This window comes from Myotis nattereri (assembly GCF_964212035.1).
Source record: "Myotis nattereri genome assembly, chromosome: 4".
Taxonomy (NCBI): Eukaryota; Metazoa; Chordata; class Mammalia; order Chiroptera; family Vespertilionidae; genus Myotis; species Myotis nattereri.
The window spans coordinates 1,276,817-1,291,215 of NC_138079.1; the positions used below are offsets into that span (position 1 = coordinate 1,276,817).

The 14,399-nt window shown below is 55.0% G+C and overlaps 1 protein-coding gene across 1 annotated transcript in view; it reads left to right on the forward strand.

The window, feature by feature from the left end:
• Positions 1 to 3,480: 3,480 nt before the first annotated feature.
• Positions 3,481 to 14,399, forward strand: part of LOC308518094 (melanoma-associated antigen B4-like) — a gene marked incomplete at both ends in the record, with an annotated part of 362,175 nt that continues 351,256 nt past the window's right edge. The window contains one exon of the mRNA XM_081089667.1: positions 3,481 to 4,134. Coding sequence (XP_080945793.1) covers positions 3,481 to 4,134 — 654 coding nt within the window. The remainder of the gene's footprint in view (positions 4,135 to 14,399) is intronic.

Genomic DNA, 14,399 nt, shown 5'->3' on the forward strand with positions numbered 1-14,399 from the left:
GCCGGACCAGAGCTGGGGCGGCGCTGGAGGGTCAGCTGCTGTGAGGACCGAAGTGCACAAATGCATTCTGAACCCGGGGGCAGGCACCAGCCCCACTGAAATGAAGAGTAAGGTGGGGCTTGCAGACGGGAAAGGAGGCTGAACCCTCGGCCGGAACCCCTGGTTTCAGGACCGTCTGCAGCAGGATGACCTGCATGTACCCTCGGCTGGTGCGCATCTCTCCCAGCCCCAGCCCGACCTCCAGCTTCTGGCAGGGCCAGCAGCACCTGCGGAGTCAAATTCAAAGGGGTTTATAGGGAAGGGAGCATGGAGGAGGGAGACACAGAGACCCCCTCCCTCCCCAAATATCCAACGAAAGTCCTAAAACATCCCACTCAAAAATGCGCCTGCAACCAGCAGTCCAAAATGCATGCTGCAAAAGACATCCAACAAAATTCATGATGGGATATCAATTTTCTAAAAATGAGATGGTTTTTATAAAACCTGAGGACCTAAACAGGACCTAAAATTTAAATTTTACACAGAAATACACACATGCAAACAGAACAGGAAGAAATGTGTTAAGAATAAAAGGTTAAGAGAACCAGCTAGGAATTTTGGAAATGTAGGATGCAATTACGAATTAAAACATCCAGTAAGTGAAGTAAACCTGGGCTGGATATGAAGACAGTTATGAACTCGTGCGAGGTCCGGAGCAACCCGGCCGTAATGAAACGGAGGGAGAGCCACAGAGCCCGCTCTGGGCAGTGAAGCGCTCTCGTTGGAGGCCGTGGCTTGCCCTCCTTTGCCTTCTAGAGGGAGAGGCCCAGGAGAACTGCCAGAAACAGTAAATAAAGAGACAAACGCTGAATCCGAGAACAGGAGCTCTCCGATTGAAAACGCGCTTCAACGGGTGAAAATAAAAATCAGTAAGTCTACCTTGAGCTACAGCGTCAAACTGTAGAACAGTAGCAAGGAGGAGAGAAAATATTTACCGTTTCCAGAGTGAAAAGGAAGAAGAGCAGTTGGTACAGTCCTTGGTCTCTTACTGCAACAATAGGTGCTTCTAGAAATGGGACTAAGGTGATCCGTGTTGCGGGAAAAACGACGACCAACAGGAATGTTTATGTTCAGATAAACTCTCATTCAGGGAGGAGGGCGAAAGAATGGCAGCTTCTGACGTACAGGACTACAGAGCGTCACCATCCACAGGTCTTCAGGGATGCCATATTTACTTCAACAAAAAGAAAATGAACCCCCCGTACAATCTATACATGGAATTAAAGACACGATGAGCACAGAAATAGATTTTTTAAAAGTTGGTAAATTTGATTAAAAACAGACACGGACATGATCAGTGAGTGTACGTGTGTTCTTAAAAAGCTAAAGTAAATGTTGGCGCTATTGCAATAGGAGGTAGTTAAAGCGTAGTTAAAACATGCTCAGATATTTGCTTCAGAAGGAGGAAAGAAAACGCCAGACTTGGTAAGAAAATCCAGTTCGTTTTAAAAACATGCATTCCTAAGAGTAACCAAAAAACAAAAACAAAAATAGAGCCGGTAACTTCAAAACTGGCTGAGAAAAAGAGAATGAATAGAGGAAATACAGCATTCTCTTTTAAGTTGTTTCTGACTTCTGTTGAATTTATGAGAACAAAAAAAATTTTTTTAAATAGTGGAAGAAAAAAATTCAAATATATTAGTAAGATTAATAAATATAAACGGATTCCCTGCCCCATGATGAAAAAATGGAGATGATGACACTGGATGAGAAAAAGCCAGAATCGATCAGCTCTAAATCATACTCTAAATCAAAAGGACGTGAAAAGCTTGAAAGTAAAGGAACGAAAAAACCGCCTAAAGCGACCATGGACAGGGACACTGTGTGCCTGCCATCCACTTGGGGCGATTTCACACTTTAAAGCAGCGGTTCTCAACCTTCCTAACGCCACGGCCCCTTAATACGTTCCTCATGTGGTGGGGACCCCCAACCATAAAATTACTTTCGTTGCTACTTCATAACTGTAATTTTGCTGGTTATGAATCGTCATGTACATATCTGATATGCAGGATGTATTTTCACTGTTACAAATTGAACATCATTAAAGCACAGTGATGAATCACAAAAACAATATGTAATTATATATGTGTTTTCTGATGGTCTTAGGCGACCCCTGTGAAAGGGTCGTTCGACCCCCAAAGGGGTCGGGACCCACAGGTTGAGAACCGCTGCTTTAAAGAGCCGAAGGCGCCTCCACAGTCCCCTCTGCTCCGCGGGGGGTAGTTCCGGCCCACTGGGGCTGGTCTGCACATGCGCGGAGCCAGCACACCTGCGCGGTGTGGAGGCCGGGTGCGGGGAGGCCGGGGTGCGGCCTGCTGCGTGGTGGGCGCGGGGGATGGGGCGTCTGCAATACTGTCACCATAAGAAAAAACTTAAAAAAGGAGGAAATGAGCTATGCCAAGTCCCGTATACGGTCGTGTGTGTGTGTGTGTGTGTGTGTGCGTGTGTGTGCGTGTGTGCGCACAGCCACACCTTTTTGTACAGAAGCGCTTGCACACACGTAATGCCCTCACTGCGTGCGGCTGCTGAACGTTCACCCACAGGCTTTCTCGGGGGAAAGGCTCCGCTGCGGTGCCCGCTGATGCCGCGGCCTAAATGCTCCCCGATCTCAGGCTGGAAACCCGTGTCGCCGGGCAGCGGCGGGAGGTACGGATCCCTTTCCTGCGCCCGTGGGCGCTGCCGGCGGCACACAGTCACATATGCACATACATGTGTGCGACCGTATTTTTATCACTGTATTCATATACTATTTTAAATAATGTGACAACTCATATTCATGCTTTTCCCAGCACTTCAAGGGCACTGGATATGACCTTTGACCTTTACGACCGCACAATGACCCTGGAGGATCCACCCACTTCCGCTTGGACTTCCGACTTCCGCTCAGGACCATTCCTGGCGCATGTGCAGCAGCGGCCCATCCCCGAGGTGGGGGGCGGCAGGTGGCTGGCGCATGCGCAGAGACTGTCCTGCCCAGGCGCTGAGGGCAGCGGGTTCCGGCGCGTGCGCAGCGGCTCTGCCGTCCGGTGGTGAGGGCGGCAGGTCCGGCGAGGGCGAGGGCGGAGGATCCGCAGGCCTGGCCTGGAGTCGAAGTGAGGAACCCGAGCAGACCACCCACCACCCGGTCCTGTAACTGTTCCGAAGGCGCCGCTGCCCGTCCCGTCCCGCCCGCGGCCCACGCCGGTCCCTGCTCCGAAGGCTGCCGCCATGCCTCGCGGTCGGAAGAGTAAGCTTCGCGCGCGCGAGAGGCGCCAACGCGCCCGCGCCGAGGCCCGAGCCCGGGGCGCCCAGGCCGCCGAGGGGGCGGTCGCGGGCGCCGTGTCCGTGTTGGGGGACGCGCCCCCGGGACCCCCGAGCGGCGCAGCGGCGGCGGCGGCGGCGAGAGCCCGAGGCCCGGCCCCGAAGAGCAAGACGTACCCGTGGGCGGCGGCGGCCGAGGGCGCGGGCCCCGACCTGCTGGCGCAGAAGGCGGCGCTGCTGGTGGAGTTCCTGCTGTACCAGTACAAGACCAAGGAGCCCATCCGCCGCGGCGACATGCTGCGCGTGGTGCACAAGCGCTACCGCAAGGACTTCCCCGACATCCTGGCGCGCGCGCAGGAGCGCCTGCAGCTGCTGTTCGGCCTGGAGCTGCAGGAGGCCAAGCCGCGCGGCAGCGCCTACCTCCTGGTGGACCCGCGCGGCGGCGGCGGCGCGGAACCGGGCGGCGCGGGCCCGGGCGGCGCGGGCGGCGGGCGCTTCCCGCGCAGGGGCATCCTCATGCCGCTGCTGAGCGTCATCTTCCTGAACGGCAACTGCGCGTCCGAGGAGGAGATCTGGGCCTTCCTGGGCACCATGGGCGTCTACGACGGCAAGAGCGAGTTCGTGTTCGGGGAGCCGCGCCAGCTCATCACGCGGGACCTGGTGCAGGAGCGCTACCTGGTGTACCGGCAGGTGCCGCTCAGCGAGCCCCCGCGCTTCGAGTTCCGCTGGGGCCCGCGCGCGGAGGCCGAGACGAGCAAGATGAAGGTGCTGGAGTTCCTGGCGCGGCTCCACGACACGGTGCCCGCCGCCTTCGCGCCGCACTACGAGGAGGCCCTGCGCGAGGAGGAGGAGCGCGTCCGCGGCCCGACCCGCGCGCCCCGCGCCCCCCGGGCCGCGCTCCCGGCCGCCAAGCGCCAGGGGGCCGCCCCCTGCCGGTACCCGCACCCCGAGTGACCCGCCGCGCCCTCCCCGCCCGGAGGCCCGCTGGCCCGCTGGCCGAGCGGCGGCGGCCGAGGCCCTGGTTGGCGCCGAAGAAGGAGATGGCGTCGCCCACGTAGGACTTTAGCTCCCCCCCCTCCCGTGAGAGGCAGACAGACCGACCCACGCGCTGTTTCTCTCTCGGTGTTGACACGTTTTAATTTGGTTTTCACCGTCTTTGTTAAAGGTCGCATGTAGACGAAAATAAAAGTTAACTGCCTGTTTCGTGTTCCGTGTCTCGCTCCTTCGATGTGAGCGGGGGGTCCGACCCAAAGGCGCGATGGCCGGTGTTCGCAGGCAGTGCCGGGGACGCTCTGAACGGCCCGCCAGGCACAGAGCTAAAGGGGTGTTTGTTTTAAAAAAGAAAGAAAGCAAAGCTTGGACATCCTAGGCTAGGCTCCAGGCGTTTTCCTTGGTAGCTTCCAGTTTTGTGTACGCGTTTAACGTTCCCCTAAAGGGAGGTGTCAGGAGAGCAGAATGCGCCCTGCAGCCAAAGAGCCAAACTGACGCGGCCAGGTTTGAGCCGGAAAAGCAGGACCGACTTTACTTCTGTAACAGCCTGTTGGGGGGGGGGGGGGGTGCTGACTTAGGCCATCGAGGCAGGAACATGTTTGAATCTCATGGCTGCTTCCCATCAAGAAGCTGGACATAATGGTACTTGAATGTATGAGGTCAGGCAGCCTTATTCAAACAATCGGCTTTTCAGATATAAAAGCTAAACAGAAGTGCAATGTAGAACGATTTCTCTTCCCTGCAGACAGTCACCACTTTTTGGACTTCAGCCCTGACGCAGGTGCTTACGGCTTGGGATGGTGACCATTTAACAGGAGGTGGCGGTGCTGTAATTTCCCTGCTCAGAAAGCCTCCCTCCGCCCCCTGCTTAGAGAAGGGGGTCCCCCGCCCCTGCCTGCCCATGTTCCGTGGGAGCCAGCGGTGCCACAGATGAATTGTAGATGTGCTGAGCTATCGATCCCCTGGCCTTTGGGGAGCTCCAGGCTAAGGCAACCCCATCCATTCACTCCAGTCTGCTTACAAACATGGCTGTGTTCTGTGTATGCCATGACCTGAGGGGCAGGCCCTGGCCCTGATGACATGGTCTAAACTCTGCGTGGCTTCAAGTCCTTACAGTCTTGCCCAGGCTCTTTCAGTCTGGCCTCTCACCTCCCTCCACACACAGCCCTTCTTCCACTCCCCGCCGTTCCTGAAACCCTCCACTGCTGCCCCCCCAGCTGTGCCCCACTGAGCATGCCCTCTCCCTCCTGTGCCCAGGGGATCTCACGAACCTTTAAAAGCTGGAGCCAATGCCGCCTCATGAGCGCCAAGACACCTCTGCAGCGGGGGCCACTTTCCCTTCCTCTTGCTTCCTGAGGAGGCTGCTCACTGCCCTCCTTTGCACTGAGCCTATTCTTGTAACTGTGTGCTTGTCTGAGCTCCTCTTAGAGTGCAAACAGCTGAAGAACGGAGACCATTTGCTTGGTTGCCTCCCACCCCGTGCTCAACTGGGCCTTGCAAATGCTTGTTCAGTTGAACTGACGGTGCAAGTACATGAAAGAGGAGAAGATGAGCTTGTGTTTCTTGCCTGTCAGTTATGTGCCCAGCACTGTGCTGGCATGCGAGATGGGACAGTGTGTGTGGTCTTCCCAATACCAGGGGTGGGCAAACTTTTTGACTTGAGGGCCACAATAGGTTCTTAAACTGGACCGGAGGCCGGAACAAAAGCATGGATGGAGTGTTTGTGTGAACTAATATAAATTCAAAGTAAACATCATTCCATAAAAGGGTACGGTCTTTTTTTTCAAGAGTTTTATTCATTTCAAATGGGCCGGATCCGGCCCGCGGGCCGTAGTTTGCCCACGGCTACAATAGCCCCTGTCAGGTGGGCGATCTGCAGATGGAGCGTGAGGAGCAGCAAGGCTCATGGCCTGCCCGTGATACATTCTCCACTAGGAAACAGGAATTGGTGGGTCTGCAAAGCAATGCCCTCTCAGGTGCTCAACAGGAACTTGGCCCTATGAGGGTTTCCGGGGTTTGCCCGCACCCTGACCGTGCGAATCCCCAGACGGTGCGGAGAAACAGCAGGGCCTTGCTGGACGCCAGGTCAGAGGTTTGTCCCATGAACTGCCTCAGCTGGTCGAGTCCTGGCAAGAATTCCATTTCATGAACTTAAATATCATTCTTTTGTCAACAAGGAAATCCTTCTCCGTAGTATCCAATCTGAGACGGCCAGGGCCAAAAGCCATAGAACGAAGTTATTTCTCTCCCCGCTTGGAAAAGGGTCGTCCAGTGACGCGCACGTGGGAAACAGGACCAGCAGCGGGTCAGTTACACACTGTATGTGGATCGAGGGTTCCCACTGCTCTTTCTCATTACGCTGGGATTTTGTTTACTCGGTTACGCTTACACTTACGTGACCTGTAAGAGTTTTGAAAACAACACCCAGGTTCGATGAGCTCAATGACCGGGTTACAGAGATTAGATGACCTTGGTTTCGAATAAGGAACGTCGGTGTACCGTGTTCAGTGGCCCTGACTGGCCACGACTTGTGCGGCCCTGGACCGCGTTTTAATGTTGATTTTCCCATCTCTAAAACAAGGTGAAAATGCTACTGTAGGGTCCTAGAGTTAACAGTGAGGCGACAAGTCCGGTTTTCCTTGAGCTTCCTGTACGTCGGAAGAGGCTGTGATCTGTGTCTCCTTCCGGGTGCTGTGTCCTTCGGGGCCACCATAGGGCCATGATGTAAAACAACTGGCGATGACAGCGCCCGCAGTTGTGTTGGTGTCACCGCTCACAGGGTGCTGCCATCTCCCCCGCGGCGACTCCACCAGCGGCCGGAGGAGCAGGGATTCTCGGGAGCCTCCCCGCTCTGTGAGGAATGAGACGGTACTGCTCAGACGGAAGTGCCTGTCCAAGGCCATAGGCTCAGGGTAAGTGTGGCAGGTCCAGGACTCAAATCCGAGCTGGACACTTCTCCCCGGTCCTGCTTCTTCCCATATTTCAGGCATCGACAGGCTGGAGGGGCGTCTGGCCTGGGAGACAAGTAAATTCTGAGAGACTAGGGAAGGAAGTAGCTTGGTCATGAAGGGGATTTCAAACAACTGACCTTTCTATACGTACACGCTTTGATGTCCACCTAACCCTGCACGTCAGACCCCCTTGTGAAGGAGGAGGAGGAAGATGGCTGCGATGAGGCGCGTTGTCAGTTGGCTGCAGTCAGCACGACCGCCCCAGGACAGCGTTGCTTCAGAGTCTGTCTTATATTCGGACTCATTTTCCAGGTTTACCAGACCATTCACTTCATCACCTTCTGAACTGAGCAAAACCGAGGGGCCAGGAAAATGTCGACGGGGGATGTTGGGGTTAAGAAGGTCACTGTCACTGTAGGGAAAATAAAGTGGGAAGTTTTCAAACCGCAGGAGAGTTTAGCTGCGGTTTATATTAGTGAACGTTCATCTCGAAAGGTACTGACTTTCTGTTGGATTTGAATGCAAGTCGAATCTCGTCTTAGATGGCTGTCCAGTAGGGCTTTGTTTCGTGATGGGAATGGTCAGTAATCTATGTCCGCACGGGAGCCTCTAGCTCCATGTGGCTGTTGAGCACGTGAGATGTAGCTAAAGGCAGAGAAACGGAATTTTTACGGTTGTTGAATTCCAATCGATTTAAGTTTAAACAGCCGCGTGTGGCCCTGACCGTTGTATTGGACAGTCGGGTCCCACTGGCTGATGGCAGTCTTCAGCTCACGCTTTGTGCGCGTATTGAGATAGAAAAGAGGATCTATAAAAACAGCTGTGTTCCCGAATGCTTTAGAGGATAAGGGTTCTCCTATTCCAGTGGTCGGCAAACTGCGGCTCCCGAGCCACATGCGGCTCTTTGGCCCCTTGAGTGTGGCTCTTCCTAAGCCATAGGAGCACCCTAATTAAGTTAATAACAACGTACCTACCTATATAGTTTAAGTTTCAAAAATTTGGCTCTCAAAAGACATTTTCAATCGTCATACTGTTGATATTTGGCTCTGTTGACTAATGAGTTTGCCGACCACTGCCCTATTCAATTACAATGGACACTGAAATTGCATGTGTATTCAAGTAACTACACAAGGGAAAAACTTGGGTACCTGTCTTTTCTTTCCCAAGTTTTGTAAAGTCTCAAGTCAGTAATTGATACAGTTTTCTACTTTAATTGGCATGAGCACTTCTGCTCATGAGAGCTCTGATCTGTATTGATTAGCCTTTGTTATTCGGCAGATGAAAAATCAAACGTTGGATTCCTGTGTTTCAGAGCCCGGAGAGATCAATTACTTCTCGTCGATAAATCTCGTTTTCTATTTTAGTGCAGGCTCTTCCGAGACTGGAATTTCCTCCACACAATGTAACACACATCCCCCGGGATAGCTCTGAAGCGCGTGGGAAAAGCGAGAAACAGATGAGTGATAACCGATTGTCTGCCTGCACAGTCCCTGGCCGGAGCGCGGGCCTGAGGAAAGCACGTCTGCGAGCGAGGCCCCGATGACGGCCGTGGCTGTGCTCCCTGTCACGCGCCTGTTTATGTTTCCCTTGAGAAACTGAACGAGAAAAAAAAAAAAAGATCGCAACCAAACAAAAGCATATCAACAACAGGAAGCTGTTGGTGAGAAATACCCCGATGTTCCTGTAAATCCACGTCACCGGCGTCCCCGGGGACCGGTGCATGAGCTGCACGGGTAAATAGCTATGATTTCATACAGGCCTTGCACTGCTGTTTATAGTAAAACAACAAAAAGGATTGTTCCTGGAGGCACCAGTAAGCAGATAATAGAAACACGCCAACGTAATCAGGAAGCGCCGATGTTGTGTCTCGGTCAGCTACCCAAAACACCGGCCCACCCGGAAGCTCCTTCGCAGCGCAGGCGGCGCGGGCAGGCCCGCCGGGAGGGCTCTCACCCACAGGGAGACTGGCAGTAGTGGAAAATGGACGTTCACCCTGGAGAGTTTCTGAAAAGGTTCCTGCAGCGGGACCCCTTTCTGCCTGCAGGGTTTCATTCCCACAGACGATGAGAGAAGAATAGCAGCGCTGCCCTCCTGCTCTGAAAGATTTCCAGCTGCAGAGGGCGCCAGACTGAATGCCTGTCCACGGTGCCTGCGTGCCCACGGTGCCTACGTGTCCACGGTGCCTGCGTGTCCACGGTGCCTGCGTGCCCACGGTGCCTGCATGTCCACTGTGCCTGCGTGCCCATGGTGCCTGCATGCCCACAGTGCCTGTGCGTCCACGGTGCCTGCATGTCCACAGGTACCTTTACACGCATGGCCATTATGCCATCTCATTATTGACTCAGGACAAATGAGGAAAACGAGACCTAGGACGGCGACTGCCTGGAACTAGGCCGCCGTGCGGGCGTGATGCGGCACTGGGCTCCCTCGCGGGCTCCTTGCCAGGCAGCCCCTTCTCTACCCCAATGCGGAGCTGTCGTGCGGAGTCCTGATGCCTCCGGGCCTATGCCCACTCCCTGGTGGGCTCATCCAGCCACGTGACTTCAGATATCATCCTCGGGCAACAAGAGGGCGCTTCTCACCCAGACGGCGTTCCTAAGGCAAGGCAGCCTCCCCTGCAGGGCCTACACCCGACTGCCTGCCTGGGACCGACGACGGGGTTTCCAGTAGATTTCCTGACTCTCCATCTCCCAGTCTCATCCTGGTCTCCCCAGCGTCAGTCAGGCCCAGGCAGGGAAACAAACATTTCACAGGAGCAGGACGGTCTGGGGGCAGTGAAGGAAGAGGGGTGATTGTAGCCGTCAGGAGCTGCCTGCTCCCCCATTCCAGGTTGTGCGAGTCTGCTCTGTCGAAGATGCTGCTGTGTTAGGGCCACGGGCCAGTGCCGGCCCTGCCAGCGATCTGCGCCCCTTGCCGGTATGCCAGCTCTGGCCCACCCATCCACTCTCATTTCTCAGCCAGCAGCTGTCACACTCCTCCCACCTCTGGTCCCCACCAGTGCCTCCCAACAGGAAGCTCAACAGCAGCTGAGCCTGGAGCAAGTCCTTCCAGCCCCAGAACCACGGGTGGCCAGTGTGGGGCTGGGAGACAAGTCAGTCACCAACACCCTTCCAATGCTCCAGGCCCGATCGGCCCGTTTCAGGCGAGGGTAACTCCACGCTCTCACACCCCACACGCTGGTGATGCCCTCGACTACGTTCTCTCAAACACACTGCATCCGACCCCTCAGGGACTTGCTGGTCCCGCCTGTGAGGTGTATCGGCGTCTGGTCGCTTCTCGCCTCCCGCCTGCCTCCTGCCTGGGTCGGGGCGCTGGTCCCTCTGCTTCTCCCGACCCCACCGTCCCCTCACCGCGGCAGGCACACATGCAGCCCTGCTCCGCCCCAGACCTTCTGGGGCCTCCCTCCCTCTCCCAGTAGCAGCCAACGTTTTAGAAATGGCCATCAGGTTCCATCGCCCGCGCCTCCGCCTCACCCCGTGCTCCTCTCATCGTAGAGTGGACGCTTGGCTTACATTTCCAGCTGCTCCCCCGCCACCCCATTCCTCTTTTTCTACAGCATCGTGGTTTGTGACAAGCCATGGAGGTCACTCACTCATGTTTCTTGATGGCTGGATACAGCCTCCTGGTGGGAGGTAAGGGCCACATGGAAGGGCTTTGGTTTATTTTGTTTGTGGACGTATGACAAGCACAGGAACGGCTCCTGGCACACACAGGAGGCGCGAGTCCTCTCTGGGGGCCTGGCCTTGCGTCTGTAATGCGGTCCCTGCTCAGTGAGTACGCACAGCGCACTCCCTTCAAGATCTGACGGGGCCTGAGCACCCAGGAGGCGCAAACCTGATGGAACATGCAGGGATATCAGTTTTTTGTTTTATTTTTATTTTTTATATATTTTATTGATTTTTTTACAGAGAGGAAGGGAGAAGGATAGAGAGTTAGAAACATCGATGAGAGAGAAACATCGATCAGCTGCCTCCTGCACATCTCCTACTGGGGATGTGCCCGCAACCCAGGTACATGCCCTTGACCGGAATCGAACCTGGGACCTTTCAGTCCGCAGGCCGACGCTCTATCCGCTGAGCCAAACCGGTTAGCGCGCGGGGATATCAGTTTACGCAGAGAAGCGGCCCCTGGCCCACGCCCTGACCGTTGTGGCGCCTTCATCCTCCGCTCTGCGCGTGATGCATTTTCAATGTCGTTGTAGTTGATGTCCACGCTCACCTCGCGTTTCTCTACAGGAGCGCCAGGGGACTGCAGGATGGGTTGGGCTTGGAAGTTTTCCGCTGGAATTGAGTGACGGGGCTACGCTGAATGCTGCCGGCCGCCTGGGTCAGCACGGGCCGTGGTTAGTGGTGCCAGCTTGACTCCATCAGCCTTGACCACACACATCACCTGCCGGTCAAAGTGACCTCACGGTGGAAACGTAGTCTATTCTTTCTCTACGGAACGGAGCAGGCTGTGCAGGCGTTTGCTGGTCGTGGTCTGACTGTGAGTACAGGAGGGCATGTCCCCCTTCATGTGGACGAAACCCACGGCCTGGGGCTGGGGACGGTGATACTGGAGCATGTGAAGGTGCTGTGTGCCTCAGAGTGTCCTCTCTGTGGTCTCCACCTGAGCCCCAGTCCCACCTGAGCCCCAGTCCCACCTCTCGCATCGCTTCTTCATGTTAAGGGATCCTTTCTTTCTCTAGATGGCATCTGCAGGCTACTCACGCATCATCTGAGAAGGGTGACCTCGTAACACCATGGCTGTGGACAGATGGACTGGGTGACGTCTCTTCTGGGTTTCCCCCAAGGCACACCCGAGACAAGGACTCGGACGCAGGCAGGTTGGGGAGTGACTCTGGGAAGGCGGGACGGGGAGGAGCAAGTCCGACAGGCAGGGGAGGGCCGTAGAGGCGGGTTCGAGACGGTGTCACTGCTGAGGCCACGGGCCCTCCAGCTGAGACACTCTAAGGAGGCGTGAGAATCACACACGGCCCTCGGCCCTCGGTGGCTGAGGGTTGCCCCCCGGGGTGTTTGATCCTCGGACCACCCAGGACACTTGTGCGGGGGCTGAGCAAGCCCCTATGGCACAGGAGGAAGTCCCGGCAGAGGGCAGCGGGAGGGTGGGCGGATGTGGGCCTCGGGACAGGCCCGCCCCTGTGGTGCAGGTGAACGGAGAGGTGGGGCGAGAGTACGGGGTGGGCATTGGCGGTCATCCTGGCGTCTAGAACAGAAGCAGGAAAGAACAGAGCAAAGATCACATGTGAACTGTTTGGGGGAGAGGGCAGGATGAGGAAGAGAAAAGTGAACGAAGACTGGGATGCCAGCTCTTGACGACAGAGTTGAGGTGAGGTTTCGGTGTCGGAAGCTCTGGGTCTGAGAACCGTGGGGGCTAGAAAGAAGCTGGAGGACACGCCATGGCTGGGCTGGCCCCTGCCCCGACCCTTTCGGTCCTCCTGGATTGGGAGGTTCTGGCGACATGTGAGAGAGGGGGGCTGTGTGTGAGGCAGAGTGTCACGAAGCCCCGCCCCGCCCCAGCGTGACGCATTCTCCCCGAGATGGGTCACCCTCGCGCTGCCAGACTCACCACTCATCATCGGGCTTTTGGTACGTGTGGGTGTGGGGTCAAGTGCATGAGACCCACGCTCCCACCCTGTGGCTGGGCAGGGCGCAGCTCTCAGGCTGGTGAGCGCTCACGCCTCGCTTTCCCCTCACTCAGCTCTTGAACTGTCAGGGTGACGTGGGCGCTAGGAACGGCTTGGCTTTCCCATCGGGGTTGGAGTGTTTTATTTGTACTGATTCGTCTGCGTGTCATTGTGCCTCCTTTCTACTGCGTCCGTTTAAGGTTCCTCCCAAACCTCCCCCAGGCCTCACGAACTCCTGCCTGAAACAGCTCCAGCCCCGTCAGTTATCCGCTGCCTTCCTCGCCCCCAACACCCCCGCCTGTCGTCTGCTCCGTCGCCAGATCACGCTCTCTCCAGCAGAGCCCACGCTATTCCACTTCCTGCTCAAAATCAGGCAGTGGTTTTCCAGTGGAAACCACGTGAAGCACAAATTTCCAAGCCCAGAGATCAAAGCTTTGCTTAGCATACGGCCCCAGCCCGACCTCAGTCAACGTTTCCCTTCTTGCCCCACTGTTCCATCATGATGGCGGCTGCAGCCAGGCTGAGCGCTATTTATCCCCAGCGGGTAGCCTTCACTCAGTTAGCAGACGGCTTTTCTCAAACCCTTGACTAATTGTTTACATTTAGACTAAATGAGGGCTGTGCTGGGTAGAGTAATCTTGGTTGTAGGTCCTCGCTATTCATCACTTTGACTATTTCTTGCCACTGCCTCTGACCTGCAAAGTTTCTGGTGAGAAATCAGCTGACAGTCGTATGGGTGCTCCCTTGTAGGTAGGTAACTGCTTTTTCTCTTGCTGCTTTTAAGATTCTCTCTTTTTCTTTAGCCCTTGGCATTTTAATTATGATGTGTCTTGGTTTGGGTCTATTTGCTTTCCTCTTGTTTGGGACTCTCTGTGCTTCCTGGATGTGTAAGTCTATTTCTTTCATCAGGTAGGGGAAGGTGTCTGTCACTATTTCTTCAAATAGGTTTTAAATTTCTCCTCCCTCTCTTCTCCTTCTGGAACCCCCATAATGCAAATGTTGGTACGCTTGAAGGTGTCCCAGAGGCTACTAACACCATCCTCATATTATTGGCTTCTTTTTCTTGTTGCTCTTCTGATTGGGTTTTTTTTTTGTTTCCTCATATTCCAAGTCATTGATTTGATTCTTGGAATCCTCTAGTCTACCGTTGAGTCCTTGTAAATTATTCTTTATTTCAGTTAGTGTATGCTTAATTCCTGACTAGTCCTTTTTCATGTCATTGATGTTCTCACTAATTTCCTTGACATTCTCACTAAGATCCTTGAAAGTCTCACTGAGTCCCTTGAAGCTCTCGTTAAGATCCTTGAGCAGCCATATAATCATTGTCTTGAAGCCTGTATCTAGTAGTCTGCTTGCTTCCATTTAATGTAGTGTGGGTTTTTTCTGGAGATTTCTTCTGCTCTTTCATTTGTGACATGTTTCTTTGTCACTGCATTTTGGCTGCTCCCCTGAGTTTGTTTCTATGTATTGGGTAGAGCAGCTATGTCTCCTGGAATTGGGAGAGTGGCCTCCTACGGTAGGTGTCCTGTAGGGCCCAGTGACTCAGCCTCCCC